This window comes from Pangasianodon hypophthalmus, chromosome 6, assembly GCF_027358585.1.
Source record: "Pangasianodon hypophthalmus isolate fPanHyp1 chromosome 6, fPanHyp1.pri, whole genome shotgun sequence".
Lineage (NCBI taxonomy): Eukaryota > Metazoa > Chordata > Actinopteri > Siluriformes > Pangasiidae > Pangasianodon > Pangasianodon hypophthalmus.
In genome coordinates this window covers 7,280,793-7,301,124 of record NC_069715.1, presented here as the reverse complement: position 1 = coordinate 7,301,124, position 20,332 = coordinate 7,280,793, and the positions used below count along the sequence as shown (strand labels likewise).

At 38.6% G+C, this 20,332-nt stretch overlaps 2 protein-coding genes across 8 annotated transcripts; one reads left to right on the top strand and one right to left on the bottom strand.

The window, feature by feature from the left end:
- Positions 1 to 6,747: 6,747 nt before the first annotated feature.
- Positions 6,748 to 11,156, bottom strand: snrpa (small nuclear ribonucleoprotein polypeptide A). The gene is made up of 7 exons (XM_034304974.2): positions 11,029 to 11,156; positions 10,456 to 10,532; positions 9,977 to 10,149; positions 8,662 to 8,832; positions 8,250 to 8,426; positions 8,076 to 8,164; positions 6,748 to 7,421 (listed from the first exon to the last, which is right to left on the bottom strand). Exons 2-7 carry the CDS (start codon positions 10,526 to 10,528, stop codon positions 7,262 to 7,264), a joined length of 843 nt encoding a protein of 280 aa, XP_034160865.1. The 5' UTR covers positions 10,529 to 10,532; positions 11,029 to 11,156; the 3' UTR covers positions 6,748 to 7,261.
- A 154-nt stretch (positions 11,157 to 11,310) lies between these two features.
- Positions 11,311 to 20,158, top strand: actmap (actin maturation protease). Of its 7 annotated transcripts, none has more exons than XM_026927594.3 (7): positions 11,311 to 11,692; positions 11,927 to 12,167; positions 12,281 to 12,316; positions 14,262 to 14,386; positions 15,952 to 16,081; positions 16,242 to 16,312; positions 17,562 to 20,158. In XM_026927594.3, the coding sequence occupies exons 2-7, from the start codon at positions 11,998 to 12,000 to the stop codon at positions 17,885 to 17,887; spliced, it is 858 nt and encodes a 285-aa protein (XP_026783395.1). In that variant the 5' UTR covers positions 11,311 to 11,692; positions 11,927 to 11,997; the 3' UTR covers positions 17,888 to 20,158. The 7 variants fall into 7 exon arrangements, with proteins under 7 accessions (XP_026783395.1, XP_026783392.1, XP_026783388.1 ...); XM_026927591.3 differs by having other exon boundaries at positions 11,974 to 12,167; positions 12,281 to 12,349; positions 17,562 to 20,157; XM_026927587.3 differs by having other exon boundaries at positions 12,281 to 12,349; positions 17,562 to 20,157.
- Positions 20,159 to 20,332: the final 174 nt, after the last annotated feature.

Here is a 20,332-nt window from a genome sequence, read left to right as displayed (position 1 = left end):
TTTAAACCTGTCCTAATAAATGAAAACTACCCAATCTGGCAACACTATTTGTCCCCAGTTTATTTCACATTTCTCTTGGTTACTTACAGGAATGGCTGTGCAATGTGTTTTTTTTTTTTTTTTTCCAGACCACTTTCCTTTCAACAATTACAGAGAAGAAATTCAACATATTCTGATAAATGAGGTGGTTTTCCCCCATTTAGTCACAGGATTAACAAACGTACCAACGTGACATAGGCTATATTAAAACCAGCCCCAATCAGAGCAAATTTGTTCACATTTTTTGTTCAAGTACATTTTATACTAAACCACACAATTTATCAATACCTTAGTCTCCAGTTTATTTTCAGTATGTACATGAATTACAATATCAAGGTTTGCTGACAAAGTATCAGGAACATAGTACTGCCATATGGTAAAGTGAACGGAGCTTTATTTGATGCTTACAAAAATAACTTCTTTAACACAGAATAAAGAGGGGAAATGAAACAGCTACTTGTTACTCAGATTAGCAGTGGAGTTGGTCAGTACTATAAAAGCATTAACACAGAATATCTCCAAAAAGTAGAGACAATTCATCATAACAGCAGCCTATTGCTCATCTCTAATAACTAATGTAACCCATGCTTAACACACCCAAGCACACACACACACACACTGACTTCAAGGACACTGATTTTTGTTTTACCTGTGATGTTGACTATACACCAGATTGTCCTTTCATCTACTAAATTAGCAGTCCAGTTCTCAATAGGATTCTTCCCAGATCTGTAATAATCTCCCTTTTAAACTTGCTTTAATCATACATGCAGCTATATTGATTAAATTCCCCAGATGAAGACCATAAAGACACACATGTACATTTAAGGAAGAAGCTGGTTGCTGCATCATGAGACACACGAGATCCCCAGCACGACCAGCAGATAGCAAGTTCATTCATGTATACACACAAGGTTTGGTTAGTCAATAAGCGTGACTACACTTACTCACTTACTCAGCACCAGACAAGCACTAACCAGCATACATCAGCTTGAAGCATCATGGACCTCATGCTGGTTTGAGCAGTGTTTTTTTTTTTTTTTTTTTTTTTCAGCAGGGTCACAAGACAAAGAAATAAACCGAAAGCTTGGCTCTTCAGGCTGTAATTGTGGGGAAGCCCGTCTAAAAGAGGATACGGATGGTTACGCATGCATTCTGCTAATGGATGGCTGAGTAATTCTGGAGAAGTGCACAATTTGTTGAGAAACAGCAGTCTTTTGCCAGCTGAAATGCTTCTGAAACTCATTCATGTACACAGTTATTTACACCAAGGGCCAATATACCTACTGGCTTGTTTTTGGGAGGTAGGAGGAAACTGGACAACTGGTAGGAAACTCTCAGGGAGAACATAAACATACAGTAACCCAAGCTCAGGTTTGTACTAGGGACCCTGGAGTTGTGAGGCGGCAAGTCTACCCGCATTACCACCTGCTTCTGAAAGTGTATTATGTCAAATGAATTGATATTTATACTAATAGTTTAATGTAAAACTCATGTAGGGGCTCCAACCTTTCTTCTTCCTTGAGGTTTTTAACCTCATATTCGTCACAGCAGCAACTGACAGGTTTAACACTGATGTTATTAATGCAAAGTGTATTGCTGTAATGTGAATATAGCCACTGGGATTTAATTCAGATGCTTCCATCAGACTTATTCTTTGAAGAAGGTCTCAATATTGTAACTGAACTGGAAAGATCTCCATCTAAAACATCCCCTTTCTCAAGATATTTTCTTGCATTTATTAACTTACTGAAATAGACCACACATCATATGTACTGTTTGAATGAAATTTCATGAAGTTGGAATATAATAATTGACACAATTCTGATTGATCAGAAGGTGTGGATTAATTTTCTATAAAAGCAGCTCTGACAGTAGTGCCAGCCGCAAGGCAAATCACAGGTTTATATTAATGCGCTATAGTAACAGCTTGTTCACAGTGACTTGGTGCCAGACGATCTACCTAATCTGGGGCTAACAATAAACGGATTAAAAAACGTGTTGCTATTTAACAAAGAAAAACATATAATCTTTGATATGGTGAAGTATTTCTCTATGGAGATGTTTAGTTAACATTTACTGAAGGACTCTCAGGTGTCAGTGCTTTGTAATCCCCATAGGAAAGCCAGAGGACTTTGTGATTTCGAGTTTCTCAGTAACATTACAAGCTGTGTTTTTTTTTCTTTTTTTGGTCATATTTAAGTCGAGAGAGAGAGAAAAAAAGGGGCTGGTGAGGGAAAAACTGTTTTTTAGTGTTATAATGTAGGGCAATAACCTGTTTTGTGAATGTTCCACAACATTAAATGCAACAATAAAAGGATAAACATTATGACATGCCTTATACTCATAAATTAAACATTGTAATCATTGGCAAATTGCTGTAGTATAGGAGGAATAAAACACTTTGGGACGTGCTGTTATTGAAAATAATCACCTTTGATGTGGTAACAGTAGTTCTGCTTCACGCTGGGCTTTTTTCCACACCAGACTGTTGATAATTTTCCTATAACAGAACATCCTGTCATGTTTTATTCCTTACCTCAAGCACTGCTACAATAAAATACAATAAAATAAACACGGACACGCAAAATACACACCCACGTTTTAATTCATTGTGGTCAATCAATGCAAAAACATTTCTCTACTAAGCACATCCTGTCTGTGGTTAATAACAGTCAGACACATAATGCCCACTGAACAATGCCACTACTTTCTGCTGTAAATAAAACAATCTTACTGAGATCAAATTGCCTCTCATCCTCCTCCCCTTCTTCCTCTCATTGGGATGAACTCGTAGCTGGTGTTTTCAGCCCTGGCAACCAGGCCATTTCCCAAAGCAGAAACAGAGGACTCTTCAGCACTTTGGCCCTCATTAGCATCTAGTGACCCTGACCTCGGGGCCATGGACTGAATATCAATCACTCCTTCTTCCCACTTACTGCACTGAGGAGGCGGCTCTCTGATTTAATAGCTGAGCCACCATCACTAGAAAAAGACAGAGATTTCATTTTCAGGCATCTAGGATACTACGAGGCCATTATTTGATATCTTATATAGTGCACTTTTATACAGAGAATAGCAGAACATTTGGGATTTGGCCATTTGTAGTTGTGCTTTATGACTGGCTCCATCTGCTGGGGATAGAAATATATAGCAGTATATAAAGCAATACAAACTACTATACAGTAGTGTATATTCATTACTGTATGTATTTTCTTGTTGCTAATTTTAACACAGTGTTCCTTAACACAGGTAAAGTTAAAGGCTTTGATGCAAGAAAAGAAACTTTTCTTATAAACACAAAAATGTGAGTCTGTATGTTTTTCTGATAAAAACTGACTTAGGATTAGACTGGAGTCATATTATCTTGACCAGGGTACCTTTTGCAAAGAAAAAAAAAATGTCTAAGGGTCTAAGGGTGATCAGTTCTTCAGGGCTTGTTGGCCCTGCCATGCAACCACTGCTCTTTGCTGTATGGAGCTTTTGAGAAATGAGCCAGACTGATTCCATGTATGAAAGGGCACAAAATGAGTTGTGAGCCAGCGAATCAAAGAGGGCAGTGTTGGTGGAGAAGGGTCACCAGGCTCACTGCCAACATCATGGAACAGACGTGTACGTATTGCGTGGTGGGCCAGACGTTAAGGTCGGCATTTTCTCAAGGCAAAACAGAGGAGTGTTCGGAGGCCGCAGAAGAAAGCTTGTTATGTGCATGCATTTAGGTTGACTGGGTCTACAATAATTATATAACTTAATGTAGGATAATTTTTTTTTGCCATCGCAGGCTCATTTAAAACCTTTTGAGACTTAAATGAACCCTAAACTCTAAATTACCTCTCATACATAGCTGCCTGAGGACATACTTAAGCCTTTTTTTAATTAGACCAAGGCCAGAGGAGTTCCTGCTGTGGGGAGGTTCGGCTTCAAGGCTGGCAGCATAAGAGTAGTTAGCACACGACCCTGCTCTGCTGCAGACGGTCTGGGACACCCTTTTTGCTGGCCAGCACTTCAAAAAATCAGACAAGGACACAAACAAGCAACAAGGACTGGCACTCGCTGTTATAACCTCAAAGACGTGGACAGGGCTGAGTTCTCTGTGAAGTGGCCATGTTGGAGTTTTCAGCACAGACTAATGCAATAAGCTGTGTCAATACTAAACAAATTTTAAAAATATGCTATACAAATTGCCCTGAAAATCCAGTAAGCGAAAAGGTTAGGGAGAGAATGATGTGGTTAGTCTAGACAGTGTATGGGTGGTGGGATATTGATCTTATCCTCATGTGGCCTTTTTGACAACACTGATCAACCCCAATCTGATCTGTTTCAAACCAATCTGTCAAAGCTCTAGCAACAAACAGGAAGATGCAGTACGTTTAAACATGGTGGGGGATTCAAACCAAAAGGATCTTATTTAAAAACAAAAAACATATGCTTTAAATCACTACGTAAAATCTGTTTTCATGTTAGGTTCGTACGTATGTTCTAAAAATGGCAACAAATAAAAGCCAGTAAAACAGAACATGCATTATAAATGCCATGTGTTCAGATGTTTTCATTTTGCATCAAACTTTTTCCTCTGTGACATTCTGAAGATTTATAGGAAACTGAGATGCTGTAGGAAGGATGGTGAGAGATAACTACATATGTCTCAACATTGAACCACCAAACTGACAGAGCAAAGGCTACACATATGCAGAAATACGTACACATCCTACCACTGTCTGCTTTTACATTACCCACCCAAACATGCCTGGAAGACAATATCAGCTCTGTGTTGAGGGTTCCCATTGTTTTTCAGAAATTATTTTCCCTGAATAGATCTATGAATTAATTATTTACAGTCAGATCCATAACTATAAGCATCCTGGGTAAAGCTGGGTATTTATCAAAACTGTACTTGTGATTAATTTCATTCATCTCACACTAAAGATATGAGAGAACTCTAACCTTTAATCAGAGTACATTTATTCTAAGGAAATTAAGCTCCCCTATTATAGGACAGATACCAATCAACTAACGTACATCTTCTAGAATTGCTGCTCATTTTGTGTCACAGATCTAAAGGGCAGCGTAACACAGAGGAAAGCGCTATCTGCCCTCTTCTGCATACATGAGCTGACAGATGCCCACAATTAGCTAGTGTTGCTGTGCTAATTTGCTCTCCTGGCTCCCGGCCATGGATGGCTGTGACATTGTTGAGATTCGAACCTCCCAACAACAGGGTTAACGCTCTTCTCTCTTTTAAAAAATATTTTTAACATAACCAATGCTGATTATTGCCATAATCTTGATGAGATTAAAGAACCTCAGACCGCTCCTCAATACAGAATCCTCAGTCCTCTCTTTTGGACTCTCCGCTTCGGCTCATCCCAGAGGTTCTCAATAGGGTTCAGGAAGGATAGGCAGGTCAAAAACTTGACTCATTGCATGATTTTTGTGTGGTTTTGGATGATTTTCCAGCTCGAAGATCCAATTGTAAGATCCAATTCAATTATCATTTAAATCTCCTGCTACTTCTTGGAGTCGATAATGCATTATATCCTAAAAAAGTTCTCAGGGCTTCTGGAGGTAAAACAGCCCCACATCACACAACTGTCACTAGACTTACCACTTGGGATTAGATTCTTTTCTGAATAGCCATCTTTTTTTTATTGCCAAACCCACCTTGGATGTTTGTAGCTAAAAAGCTCTTTTTTTTTTAATGACAATAGAACCTGGTTCCAGCCAGTGTTCCAGTACTATCTTGTGAACTCCAGGTACTTACCAATATACCATCTGGCATGCCTTCAAAATAGTTTGTTGACATGTAGGTGGTGTCTGATTGTAGATTTGGAGACTTGGTAACCCCAAAATGGTACAAATTTCCATTTCTTTAGAGTTTACAGTAACCTCCTTACTGTGCATGGAGGCAAAATACACTTGTGCACCCCCTCCAGGCAGGTTCATTACATCTCCGGATGTTTTAAACATCCTAATTATTGCTCTAATAATGGATATAGGCATTTTCAGGCATGTAGCAATTTTATAGCCACTGCCTGAGTTCTGAAGGTCAGCACTTGTTTCATTTCATTTGGGGATTCTGTAATCTTCACTACGTTGTTAAAGCAATGTGGAAATTTAGATCTGTGTTTACCTTGGATTTATACCCCAGTGAAACAGGAAGTCATGGATGGTCACAGATGACTACTTTCAGAGTTCATAAACACTTAAAAATGAACTTATAAGGTGAACTTCAAAGTAAAATATAAACAGGAACATGCTTCAGTTACCTTTTGTTCAAATATACAAATACAAATACTAAAGTAACTTCAATTAAAGGTTAGATTTTCAGTGTGGCTTTTTCATAACCTTTTACCCATCTGTACCAAGTGTGTTCTGATGCAAGACTGACTGTACATGACAGCTTTTTCCCCCACTGAATATTATGTGAGGATGACTCACATCTGCCAAATCCTCAACACTAAAGTCAACAATAAAGCCCCAAAAAATACAGCCCTTTGTTGAGGAGCTCAGTGTTTCCAGAAAATTTTTTTTTTTTAAATTTTCCAGAGAATGTGTTTTCCCCCCATGACTGATTAGTCCACATATTTCCACACTGGAAGCCATGTCTTTTGCAAAAACAAACATTAAGGGCCAAAAAGTTAGAGGGCACAGGGTCATCTCTGTAAGTTCTACACCCATGGTTAAAAAAAAAAAAAAACAGTTCAGTCCTTTCATTTTCACCATTTCATGTTTTATTTGGAATGCAAATTAAAAATCAGCATGTTTTAAGCATTTGTTTAAAAATATTATGATGATTTTTATTTAAACAGGAAAGCTCCAGGTACAATGTCTGGGTGACCAGACCCTGGGTGCAATGCTTTTCAACACTAAAGTCAAGGATTTAAAGAAAAAAGAAAAAAGAAAAAAAAAAAAAAAAAAAACCAACTACTTACAATCTCCAGGTTCATCCTCTTCAGGAGGGATTAAAAACAAAACAAAAAACACCTTACCATGTCATTGATATGAAAGCATGTTCAACTTTTATCAGGATATACACTCACAGGTAACTAACATAGGTCCATCATACATTACCAGATTTACCTCCTGACCACAGATCCAGGTACACAGTAGATGGTGTCTGGCCTTCCCCTCACAGATAGCTGTTTGAAGGGATGTACAGGGCAGAACACTCCTGTGTACATTTTCCTGTGGAATTGGACGCATCATGTAGGAGGTTGGTTGGTTATTTCTTGGCAAACGAGATCTTCATTGCGTTAGTCTGCGTGATCTTGAAGCCCTGTAACGCTTCCCTGGCTGCACCGGCCTGCACTTCATTGTCAAACTCCACAAAGGCGATGTCGTGTCGACCCGGAACAAGACGCACCTCTTTGAACCCCGGGAACCTGAGGACGAGAGACAGGAGGTGTGTAGGTAAACTGACCGAGATGCCTTACCTTATTCATAAGAACATGGTTTCTCCAGGATCATGTTTAGACGTGCCATATGAAGGGCAGAAAGAATCATCACAAAGCTTGAGTACCAACAAACTTGCCGAGAATAAACAGCTATAACACGATCGTTCCCAAACCAGTTTCTTTCCCCAACCTCTTCAAGCGAATTTAAAAAAACACCCGTGTCATGTTACCAAGAAACTGGAAAGCACAAAATTCTCTGTCCTGAAGACTTGCCCCTGGTGGAAAAACTTACTGGAAAAAAAAAAAAGCGCTGACACTGGAGACTCCTTCCATAAATGTTAAATAAATGTCACCTCACAGAAAACATCACCACATCAATTACATGCTTTTCTTTGTTAAGTAAAACATTTGTGCACGAGTTGTTAGTTTAGAAACAGTTACATTAGAAAGAGTGCATTAATGTAAACCTATGATCTGAATTACAGCAGACACTATTATCAGAGCTGCTGTTATAGAAAATTCATCAACACCTTCTGACTGAACAGATTTGAGAATAGCGCTGTGGTATAACCATCACTAATATCTATGAAGCCTCATAGCAACAATGAGGTGACAATACATCATGCAGAGGAAATGACTTACTGATTAAACAGCATGGAGAGCATGAGCTCGTTGGTCTCCTCTGGCAGGTTGGTGAGGAACAGGATGTGATTAGGCGGGTTCTCCGAGACCTATGCAATTAAAACAAACCTTAAATATAGTTCAAGTGTGACAAGTTGGCATTACAAAAAGTCCTAATTCATTAATAATTCATACCTGCTGAGGCATCTGTCCTGGCATTTGCCCAGGCATCATCTGACCTGGAGGCATGGCACCTGGTGGCATCTGTCCAGGGCCCATACCTGGGGGTGGCATCATACCAGGAGGCGGCATGTAAGGAGGCTGACCTGGCATTGGCATCATACGAGGAGCCTGACTCATAGGAGGCATTCCCTAAAAAAAAAAAAAGTATTAATTACGATTAATCAGATTGGAAAGAGAAATATGACTACTACTAGTTGAACCTAAAGTAAATACAATTTGTAATTTAGATTTGTTTACAGATTACAAACCCTGCACCAAGGCACTTTTCAGAATAGCAAACTTAAGAACAATCTATTGCAAGAAACCCAAGTGTCCATTGGATTATATGGATAAAACCAAAAGACTCAGTCGCTGTTAAACTCACAGGCATAGCAGCAGGAACTCCAGCCATGCCAGGAGCAGCAGCAGCACCCTTCTTCGATCCTCCCGAATCAGTAGTTTTAGGCTTCTTTTTCTCCTTCTTGCGATCCCGCTCCACATACGTGCCCTTCATCTTGGCGATGATGTCCGAGTCTTGCTTGGCATACTGAATGCGCTGTGTGGAGAAAACAACCGGTTACACAGCAGAGCCTGGAAATCTAATGCCACACCAAAGCTACTTGTGGCAAACTGTTTGCATACAGGAGGTTATGAGATACCAATGCTCGCTGGATAATGCTATCTAGCTAGGTACTTGCTAGTATAATTTATTTTAAAATTCAGGGTAAACGAGGGAGCTTGTGAAGTGCCACAGAACACTGTAAATGACTTGGGTTCCAGCATTAGATTGGGGGGGAAGAAGGGAGGAAAAAAAGAAGGGAAAAAAAAAACAACTTCTGCCAGGATCTCAAAATGTATGCAAGTGCACGTAACTTTCAGTCTGTTGAAAGTTGACTTAGCTACTCTGAAGAAATGGTTCTTTCTCCCCACTGATATAACTGAACAGACAACAATATTTACACTGCCTAATTACTTGTTGAAAGTTAAATCAGACAAGTGTTCAGAGCTAGGATTGAGTGTGACACTGATAAATAACAGAGCTTCCACTCTGAGGCTTTGTTGCTTCTTATAAACTTTCAAAGTTTCCTAGCTTCTGACTATATCCGACTATGATTAATGCAGGTAAACATACACAGCTAACAAATTTCCACTGATTGTTCCACAAAAATCCCTAGCGCATGTTGGTGTATGAGTCAGCCAATTTTTTTTTCCCCCCCAGATGTGTGCCAGGCAACAGTAAGTAAAACACAGGACACAAAAGTCTCCTGTGTCTGATTCTTAATAATAAGCAGCACCTCCATTATTATTATTTTTTTACAGTCCAAAGAGACCACAGTCTCACCTCCTTGTTTCTATTGGCTTACAAGACCAAGCCTCAGGAACTCAAAGGTCACACAGATAAAGTTTGTGTGAAGTGAATGTAACGGTTACAAGAATACAAATGTGTCTGAAGTCTTGTGTCCTTTTCCCTTCACCGAACAGACTTTTCCATCAGGCACATTGTACACGTAGGCACTTCTGTGGATTATTATGTATTGTGTGGGAGCTCTGCATTCTTAATTAGACCCATTATCAGTATATCAAAATAAAACACAGAGGACCGGTCTCACAATGCAGTGACACGAGATAACAATTCCCAAAAAGGTAGACCGTCATGACTACACATATAAAGAAAGAACATATTAAGAACAGGGGCATACCATGGGTTTATCATAAAAAGGAAAGCCCTGCATGGATCTCAGAGCGTTGGAGGCGCTGTTGACCTCTTTGAAGATTACAAAGGCTTGACCCCTCATTTTGAGCGTCCGGGAAACGAGGATATCCAGGATCTGGCCAAACTGTGAGAAAATAGCGTAAAGCGACTTCTTCAGTTCTGAGAAGAGGTGACAAAATAGACATAGATTAGTACAGGAACAACTTACGGTGATTTTACAGAGTGTGATTTCAGCAGTCTATTTTAATAAGATTAATAAAATTAATAAGATTAATAGTGGTCACACTGTACAAGATGATCCTGATAAAATATTGACCACATTCTATAATAAACTGTGCTAGAAGATCCCTTCTCTTAATGTCAGAAGATCCTCTAACGATAGACCTGTGATTAAAGAAAAACACTAAGTTCTGCTTACACCAAGAGTTTGAGCAAAAAGCAGTGAAGTGTATATATTAATCATACCATCTTTTTTGATTTTCTCATTCAGGTTGTTGATGTAGATGGTGTGGTTTAGGCGCAGCTCCTGGCCAGACATGGCTCTGGGAAAAGGAACAATAGATTACAGTTCTGCTGTAATTGATAATCTACATTACTAACCATATAGTGCTAACTAGCTTGCTAGCATGCTAAAGCCAGCTATACAGTCACAGTCACATAATATTAAACATTTAAAGTGATTGAAATTCCGGACAAAGGAAATGTCCATGCCAATGGCCAAATGTTCGATGGCTAGCTAGCTAGCTAAACAACCATGCATAACGCCATTATCTAAGGCTGAGTCCCAAATGGTTCTTTTTGAAACACCTAGTGCACTATGTAGGGTATAAAAGACAACATGTTACACACTATGTAGTGCAATTTTATAGCGACAAGGAAGCCATTTCGGATTCAGCCTTATGCTAGATAGCTAAGTAGGTAGCCCTAGCATGGCAAAGAAATTTAATTAAATCAGATTTATAAATACATAACTTTAATAAACATGTATGACGTAATATATACGCAAGTAGAATAAAATAAATAAATGGCAACACTTACAGCAGTTAGAAAATCAGCAGCAACGCTTGAAAACCGGGTTTCACCGCAAGCTAAAACAGGAACACGCTCCTACCGTTACCGGAAGTTCCGCCTTTTTCTCAGACTAGCCGTGCGATTGGACCTTTATCGCTACACGACTCGCCGATTGGTGGATTCTATCGCGTGCCCGGGTTCACTCGGTTATTTTCATTGGACACACCGCAGCACGCGATCGATTCCTTCTTTGATCTGATTGGCCACCATGTAGCTACATTGTACCATTTTATTATGCCCGGGTAGTACATTGTTTAGTTATCATTATTGTGAAGGGAAATATATAAATGTTCCATAACTTTATCATTCTTTAAAAATAAAATGTGGTTCTACAGAAAAAAAGACAACATTTTGCGAGTTATATGAACTCATGTGGTGCAATAACAATTTATTTCCTTATTAGGAATTCGTGTCTATGTTTTGCATGGTTCGTGTTCACGCTCGGGCTGAATCCTAAATAGTTTTCTTTTGGCTGTGAAGTGCACTATATAGGGTGTTGACGCCATTCTTTTATATTCTATGTAGTGCGTTTAAAGAGGATGTAGGGATTGAATTAAGATTCCGCCTCAGACCCGGTCATCACAGGGATCATTGCAGCTGTTTGGCATGGAATTGAACTGTACTAATGAGGGTTAGTACAGATTTTACTGTTAATGTGAGTGAGTGCTATAATTAATTGCCATAATTGGTGTTTATAATATCAGAAAAATGTTATTCCACAGTAATTTCTCTGTAATAGTTGAAGTGAAAATTGTATAAAGGGGTTCCATTGTAGTTTCTTGACAGTGTGTGGTCAAAACAATTGAAATAAGTTCTTAATGGTTGTGTCAGATGTACTATTTCATCTCCAGATATCTTCTAATAGGTACCTATGGATGCATAAGTTTCACCTACTTACTTCCCTGCATTCAGCCCTAGTGTGATAAGTAGGAGATCATGTCTGTAGCACCTTCTCCACCTCCACTACCTCCACCTCCTCCTGCCCCGGCTTGGGCTCCTTCACTGCCTAGCAAGAAGAAGCTGTATCAGGCCATAGCAGAGGGAAGGACTGCTGTCGAAGGAGACTTTCAGGAAGCCTGTTTGCTCCTCACACAAAGAGAGAGCAGGTAAATGACTGATCAGTTAAGGGGTAATCAAGAATGTATGGTTTCACTGTACACACACAGTGCTTTAATGTTCTGTTTTTGCACCTTCTTTATGATCAGTGTGCTTTATCCAGTTTCAGGAAGGACCTGCAGTGGGTGCTGTTTAACAAGTATGTGCCTTCATTGATTCAAGATGGCCCCAAGTGAGTCTTTCTATTCTCTTATGTCTCAAACCACACATGATGCACTATAGGCTGTACACTTATGCACTTAACTTATCTAGTAGGAACATCTAGGGAGTAACTACAGTGGTCTTCAGTTTAATGTAATGTGATGTAGAAGTATAAATAAACGTAGCGGTAATAGAAAGTACACAAAGTTGCACAGTACACAGATTTGCCACACAGGATGTCCTGTTTCTCTGGAAACGTTGTATAATATACTAACTACTTATCACCTGGGTTTTTGTAGGGCAATGATGTTTCAAATCGAGCTCTATTGTTTGAACTAAACATAAATTACAGTGCTGTACCTCATGGCACTGAATTGAAGTGTGTCAGAAAAGTGTTTCTCTCTCTCTCTCTCTCTCTCTCTCTCTCTCTGTCTCTGCTTCAGCCATTTGTTAATTTTCAAATCACAGCACTGTTTTTGCATATTCACCTTTGGCTAAATAGATCATAGACACTTAGTGCAAAAGAGTTTGATGTTCTATACGTCATTTTCCAGTGGTTGTAATACATCCTCTGGGTGTTAATAGTACTGTTTCTCAGAATAAACACACTACATGCACTAAAAGTGACTAGTGCACTCCAGACTTGGTTTTGATCACAGTTCAGTCAGACTGCAGTAGACATAACTAATCAGTTAATAATCTAGTTGAATTAGGTTTGTTGTTATTTCAGTGACAGAAAGCAGTCTTTAGGTTCTGTTTTAAGAACTTGGTGTAACCCTGGGGGGCATGGTGGCTTAGTGCTTAGCACTGTTGCCTTGGATCTCCAGGGTTGGGGGTTCGAATCCTGTCTCGCCCTGTGTGTGCGGAGCTTGCATGTTCTCCCTGTGCTTCGGGGGTTTCTCCGGGTACTCTGGTTACCTTCCTCAGTTCAAAGATGTGCATTGTAGGCTGATTGGCATTTCCAAATTGTCCGTGGTGTGTGAATGATCTCCTGAATGTGTGGGTGTGTTGGCACCCTGTCCGGGGTCCGGCCCTGAGTTCCCTGGGATAGGCTCCAGGGGATAAGGATAAGTGGTACGGAGAATAGATGGATGGTGTAACCTAGATTATTTGGCATCATTTGATTCCCATGTAATTAACAACTCAAAAACTGCTTATTGCCATCTGAGAAGCATAGCTAAAACAAGAAATGTGCTAACTCTACACAATGCTGAGAAAGTAGTGCATGATACCAGAATGTCTAACTTGGACTGTTGTACCTTCTTGCTCCTCAGCTGCCCTGTTGCATCTTTAAGCAAGTTTTTAAGTTTTAGCTTGTTCAGAATGCAGCATCCCTACATATCTCCTTATAAAGAAAAAAAGTGCATGAACCGAGTCTTCTACTATCTCCACTGGCAGCTTAGTATGTTTAATGTTCTGAATGGTTTAGCTGGAGAATATCTTGCTGATCTCCTGATGCAGTAAAGCATTTATTATTATTCACTCATCTGAAAAGTGCATGGGGTGCATGAAGGTAAAATTCAATTCTATATCATTGCAAAAATGTCACTGCGCTGATTTTAGAGGTGATGACAGGAGTTATCAACTAACCACACCCATTGCTAATGTATTCATTCTAACTTATTCACTTTTCACAATGACACACATTTGAAAATAAATAAAAATAAATAACAATAATTATATACATTTAAAATTTATATCCAGAATTTATATTTTTCTGTAAAGCTGCATTGTGCCAATGTCCATTGTTAAAAGCGCTATACAAATAGAACTGAATTGAATTAAATTGAATTCACACATGGCAGCACCACAGTCTTGTGGCTTATTTATGCACTTGGATTACAATCACAAAAAATAGGTTCCCCTGTATGTCTGTATGATCGAACCACAATTGTTTAACAAATTTTTTAAAACTATGTTCCTTTTTACTGGTTTGGTTTTAGATGTGGATTAGTGGCGTTATGGATGGCAGCCCATCTGGTGAAGCCTGCCATGACCATATCCATGGAAAACATCATGCAAATGGCAGTGAACAAAGGCTACACTGCTCAGGGAGAGATGTTTTCAGGTATGCACTTGGTTACATTACAGTGAAAAGGAACCACTCTGTCTGCACAGAACCCAACACAAAAGTGTTTTTCTGCGCTTGAATGCAAATGCTTGAATTGCATTCCCATGTTGCTTACGAGGTTTGTGCCAGGGGCACAAACGTTGTTCTCACTGCCGTCGGTTTATTCTCACGGGAGTAACTTTGTTGTCTGATGTGCTGCAGAAAAACATAACAGTCCAAAAAGAAAGGAATGGAAATGAAGTAATCATGCTTGAAGCACAAGCTCTGTACAAGTATTCACTTGCATGATCAATGGTCAAACATGTGAAAGCATTTCTGAAGTGTTTGTTTGTAAGATATGCATCTCCTGGAAAAGACACACTTCCATTTTAACCTTTAAACCCACACCAGCTTTTTAAACACTTTGTATAATCATGGAATGATAGATTCTTTTAGGAAGTCTTTTTAATTAGGGGTGCATCCCCTGAAGGTTGTTAGGATATTTCTTCTTTTCCTTCTTCTTCTTTTTCTTCTTCTTCTTGGAACGAATCATGCGGACCAAACACGAAGAGACATGAAACTTGGTCTGTAGGTAGTAGCCACTACTCAGGCAAGCAGGATTGGACTGATCGGCTTCATGGTGGCGCTATAGCGCAGGGTTTTATGTTTTGGTCCATATCTCATGAACTATGAGTCCTACAAACAACCTTTCACTGATTCCTTGAGTTCTCTCAAACAAAAAAAGCCTCCAGAACCATTTAGCTCCACCTGCTTAGATTTTTTTTTAAAATTTGCATAATATTGCATACCCTACTTTTGTGAACTAGTCCTAGAATTTCACAGTTGTGGTGTCAAACTGTTCAGCAGAGTGTGAAACACAAAAACACAATAATCACCAAGAACATTGACGTTGTTAACAGTTGTAAACGGGTGGCATGGTGGCTCAGTGGTTAACACTGTTAACACCACAATCAAACTTACACATACACACATACTCAGCAGAGTGTGAATTTCAATAATGATCAAAAACATGACATTTGTAAATGATATATTTGCGAGGAGTGCTTGGACCCTGCAGATTGCCGCTCGCAAGCTATATTTATTAATTGCTATGGTTTAGGTTTATATCGCCTATTGTACATGCTGTTTGAATTTGAGTCTGTTAGAAGAAACAGTAAAACCAAAAAGGTGTTATCCCACAGGCTGATCAAATTGGCTTTTATAATGACCGATATAAACCCTCACTTTATCTTCACATATGTTGTAATATCACAATTGCATTTTATTTAAATAAATTCAAGGTAGTGCGGCTTAAGTGTTTTTATTTAAAAAAACGTTTTGGATCTGCGTCTGCCACAAACTGCAATATGAAAGATTTTTAAACGCACTACACTTTTAAAAGCATCCACAGCATCCCTAGCATAATTTGTGTCCATGTTGTGTAGACAAAGGCGTGCACTTGAAGCTGTCATGTCAGTAATGATGTTAGAAACACAAAAACCCCTGAAAGGACAATATTCTAATAGGTTTTTTAAATAAACCTTAATTTTTTTCTTATGTGTAATTGATGTTTTGTCTTGCAGCTAGCGATATGGCCCTGCTTGCAGAGGAGGTGTGTGGCTTCAGAGTTCAGAGGCTATCTGGAGGCATGATTGGAGACAATGCTGCACTAATCCTGAAACATCTCACTGATGGACAGCCGGTCTTAATACCGTATCCTAACCTACATATGCCTTCAATAAGATAAATTAAATAAATTTTTCCCCACTTACCTGATCAGCTAAGACATGTTTAGTGACTGATGTTTCCTAGAACTGATGTTCTTTAGTTTTGTGTGTTGCTACATGAGTTTAGCTTAACTACTTTGCCACAGATATGATGAGGACTTTAACCATGAGCCGTGTCTACGCAGTGGCCACAAAGCTCACTGGGCAGTGGCTTCAGGTGAGAGACTGACTCACATTCAATATAAAATATAACAGAAAAAATCTAAATCTAAAATATATAATACAGAAACACCGTCTGTTCTGAGAAGGAAGTTTCTTTTCTGCAGTAACACATTCACAAATGTTCATCTAGAGATGGTCAAGAATGTGAGTGTATGACAAGATGTATATCTATCACCTTCTTTCCAGTCAAATGGTGATAGATTAATAGATAACTCACTTGGTTTGCGTGTGTAAATACGCCTACAAAAATATGCAAGCTGAATTATTAAAAGACTCTTCGCAATATTGTCCTTTTTGCGTGTTTGTTTGAACTGAATATGCAGTTTGGGGTGTTAGAGATGCAAAAGACAAGACAGTGTCAATGGAAATTGATTCATTTTTGCTCCCGGTTTGACCAGTTTCTGTTGCTTGAAGACAAAATTACATCATTTGAATAATGAGTAAGTCTGTCTAAATTATAACTTAGTGTCTCAGAACAATCAGAAACCTTCTCAGAATGATGACATGCTGTTCTCATGAGCCAACAGCATTTAAACAAAAACGTTTTTACTCACATTTACCTCATGCAGCTCATGAAGGTCTCATTGCCTATAATCACCATTATGCTTGAGTTTCAGTTTCAGTAAAGGTCTCTTTGATATGCAAACTTGCAGCAGCAGTTGAGAGCAAATAGCCCTCAGTTATTCACACAAACTAGTTCTCGTTATTTGAAATGTTAATAAGTCAGAGCCTTAGTCATTTCGTGTATTGTGACTATCAGGATTATATCTAGATAGTAAGAAGCCTGACACATATGATGCTGACTTAAATCTGATGGTTCAAATTATTAATATTTTCCCATGGTAATGTTTCTACATATATGGCTTTTTGTGTTATTTTTCACATTTGCTCATATTGTTCATAAAATTGTTCAAATATAGTGCATGTGATTTAATTTTACATTTTTACAGTTTTTAGATTTGCATGAGATATATCAGAGTAGAATGACCAGACTGATTTAAGCTGACAATAAAGCTACGGTAACTCAAATAACCACTCTTTACAACCGCGGTGAGCAGAAACGCATTTCAGAATGCAAAACATGTTGAACTTTGAGGCAGTGATGTTTTTTGTATGTGAGTTTTAATGTGGCAATCGTCGTTTGCATAGAACAACTGAAAAGGAAGAACAACGCTGATGTGTTTTGCAAACTTATCAGTGCACAAATGCATGAAATAACTAGGTGTAAAATGTCGCATTTTCAGGTGTGTTGCTTGGCCTGGCACACGGGAGTGTAACCAGCGAACAGCTCCCCACTGACGCCACTCTGCCCTGGCTGCATCTTTCCCGAGTTAGCGCGCCAGCAACCTGGCTCATGAATCCAGCTGAGGCCTACATCTTAGCCAAACAGGGCAAGAGTCTGCGTTACCAGCTATGGAAGCTTGAAACGGTGGCACAGAGTAATGCCCAGCTTAGAGAAATGGATCCGCAGAGGGCCGGTGATGGATCTTACTACGCGCTGCCCCCTGGTGGGGTGGAAGAGGGACTCGCTGGCCAGGTGGTGCTACTATACACCTCAAAGACAAACTGATATCAAGAAGAACACATGCGATGGGAGTGCAGCATGTGTGTGTTTAGTGTGCAGTCAGGATGTATACCTTGAATGGGTGATTTTTAAACCAGCCTGTATTTGGCCTTTCATCCACTAGGTGGCCTTATTTCTTTGACATTTCTTGTTATGTTGCTGCTTTCAGCACCCTCAGGAGTCCTCTGGGAAATTCATGAGGAAGTTCCATTTTTTTTTTGTAACTACAGATTCCTGTTACAAAAAATGTTATGGTGCTAAATGAAGCAGGGCTGTGTTATTTTGCTGCTCTGACTGAAATAGGATGGGTCTTCTGGCTAATTTTAAGATTTGAAAATTGGTGAGAGTTCACCGGATATTTGGCTGGTAGGAAAGAGGAAAGTGTCTGTAATGCATCATATCGAGTATCATTTTCCCATAGAGAAATAAGGAACGTAAATATTAAAAGCATAGAAAAAACGTTACTGAATGTTAGACCAATATTTCAGCCTGTAGCTCTACTGTAAAAATAAAAAAAAATCAAAAATTGTGAACATTCTAACTGCCACTAAGTTTAGGAGTGAAAATCTAATTGGATATTACTGTATGTGGCAATGCATGCTTATATTCATCTTTCAGAGCAGATATTTGCACGTTATACAGTGGCTTGCATAAGTATTCACCCCTCTCAAACGTTTCCACAGTTTGTAGTGTTAAAACCTGGAAGTGAAATGAACTTTATTAGGATTATATATCATGAGTCAACACAAAATAGCCCATAATACTGAAGTGGGTGGAAAAACGAATACATTTTGCAAAACTACTTACAAATGAAAATCGCAAAAGTTGTTTTTGCGTAAGTATTCACCCCCCATTGGTGTTAAACTACTGAATTAGTTCTAATTTCCATCAAAAGTCACATCATTAATTGAATGGAAAGTGTCACATGATCTCAATATAAATACACCTGTTCCTAGAAGGCCCCAGAATTTTTTTTTAGAGAACAAACCTACACAAACATCATGCAGACCAAGGAGTTATCAAAACATGCCCAGGTCAAAGTTCTGGAAAAGTATGAATGAATCTGGGTTTGGTTATTTAAAAATCCTTTTTCTGGACATCCCGTGGAGCAACATTAAATCCATTATTAATAAAAGTTAAGAATATAGCACAGCCCCGACTCGACCCGAGGCCGTCCACCAGAAGTAAATGACGAGGTAAAGAACGATTAGTCCTAGAAGTAATCAACCAGTATTCAAAAACCCATGCACTAAAAAAACAACCCAATTTTCATTGCGTTGAACTTTCTTGGTTTGATCTCACAAGAGAGTATTGGATCCTATAAATTATCAAACACCATGGCCTTAAATATCTATTTTCTGATAATCGAAAGATTTTAATGATCTCTACTAATGTTATAGAACAACTGTTAATTGATACAGGAAGTTGATAATGTATGTTACAGATGTTACAATATGTGTACGCCGGATACTTCCCATAACTGTGCGCAAGGGAAAACACTACATGATTCAGCTTCAACTCTTAAGTTTATTACTATTTCTGAGTGTATATGATTGCAGCTCCTGAGAAACAGTAGGTGGAGCACAGCGTGTCCTGGAAAGACTTACTTATGCCTCTGATTCATTGCTCAGGATGCAGAACCAAACCTGAGATCACTAATACAGAAACACCTGTAAGAAATTCTGTACTTGTGGAACCTAATTTATATCACCATAGGTTCATCTTTCTAATGCCTTGGTACATCTTTTTTTATTTTTTGTAACTTTGCCAGCTATAAAGGATCTTATAAAATGATATTCAAGACTCAGTTGTCACTATATAATGATAAACCTGGACTGTAAAATAATTTCCAAATAATTTGTATATCTGTAGTTTTATACAAAACACTCAGTCTACACAAAAATTGCAATTTATATTTATATTTATATCAAGAACAAATTATGAATAAGAAAAGGACAATGTTACTGTGGATATATACATTTTAAAGGCAGTTCTGTGCATGTCAATAACAGAGTGGTCATAAATGTCTAGCCAATTAATAATAAAATCTCTGACTTTGACAGCGAAGGTTTTCTTCGTGTCTAATATCTTGTGCTTACAGTAAAATTTTAAAGCAATTTCATTTGTAAACTGTTTCCTGGATGTTGTGGGGGTATGACTTCACATCCTTCTAAATTAATTTCACACACTGCTTTGGTTGAATTTTGAGTCAAATGAAATGACCGTCTTCCTGTGGTCACTGTTGATTAAGCAAGTGTTATTTCTATTCAAGGAAATGATGAATGCAGGAACATTGCCTTGCTTGCAATGGAACAGATGTTATCATTGTTAGTAATTTTTAGTGAACTGTGTGCTGCATTATCTATATTTTAAAAGAAATAGATGTTAGTTATTTAAAATCATGTGGCCTTTAATGAAAAATCTACTTTAATGGTAGGTTAAAAAAAAAAA

Excerpts from the sequence above, each read along its gene's own strand:
- snrpa (XM_034304974.2), bottom strand. The coding sequence starts at position 10,528 with ATGTCTGGCCAGGAGCTGCGCCTAAACCACACCATCTACATCAACAAC. Across the intron at positions 8,427-8,661 it reads GAGTTCCTGCTGCTATGCCT|GGAATGCCTCCTATGAGTCA; the intron begins GTGAGTTTAACA and ends TTTTTTTTTTAG. Across the intron at positions 7,422-8,075 it reads CTCTCCATGCTGTTTAATCA|GTTCCCGGGGTTCAAAGAGG; the intron begins GTAAGTCATTTC and ends TCTCGTCCTCAG.
- actmap (XM_026927591.3), top strand. The coding sequence starts at position 11,998 with ATGTCTGTAGCACCTTCTCCACCTCCACTACCTCCACCTCCTCCTGCC. Across the intron at positions 12,168-12,280 it reads CTCACACAAAGAGAGAGCAG|TTTCAGGAAGGACCTGCAGT; the intron begins GTAAATGACTGA and ends TGCTTTATCCAG. Across the intron at positions 16,082-16,241 it reads GGACAGCCGGTCTTAATACC|ATATGATGAGGACTTTAACC; the intron begins GTATCCTAACCT and ends ACTTTGCCACAG.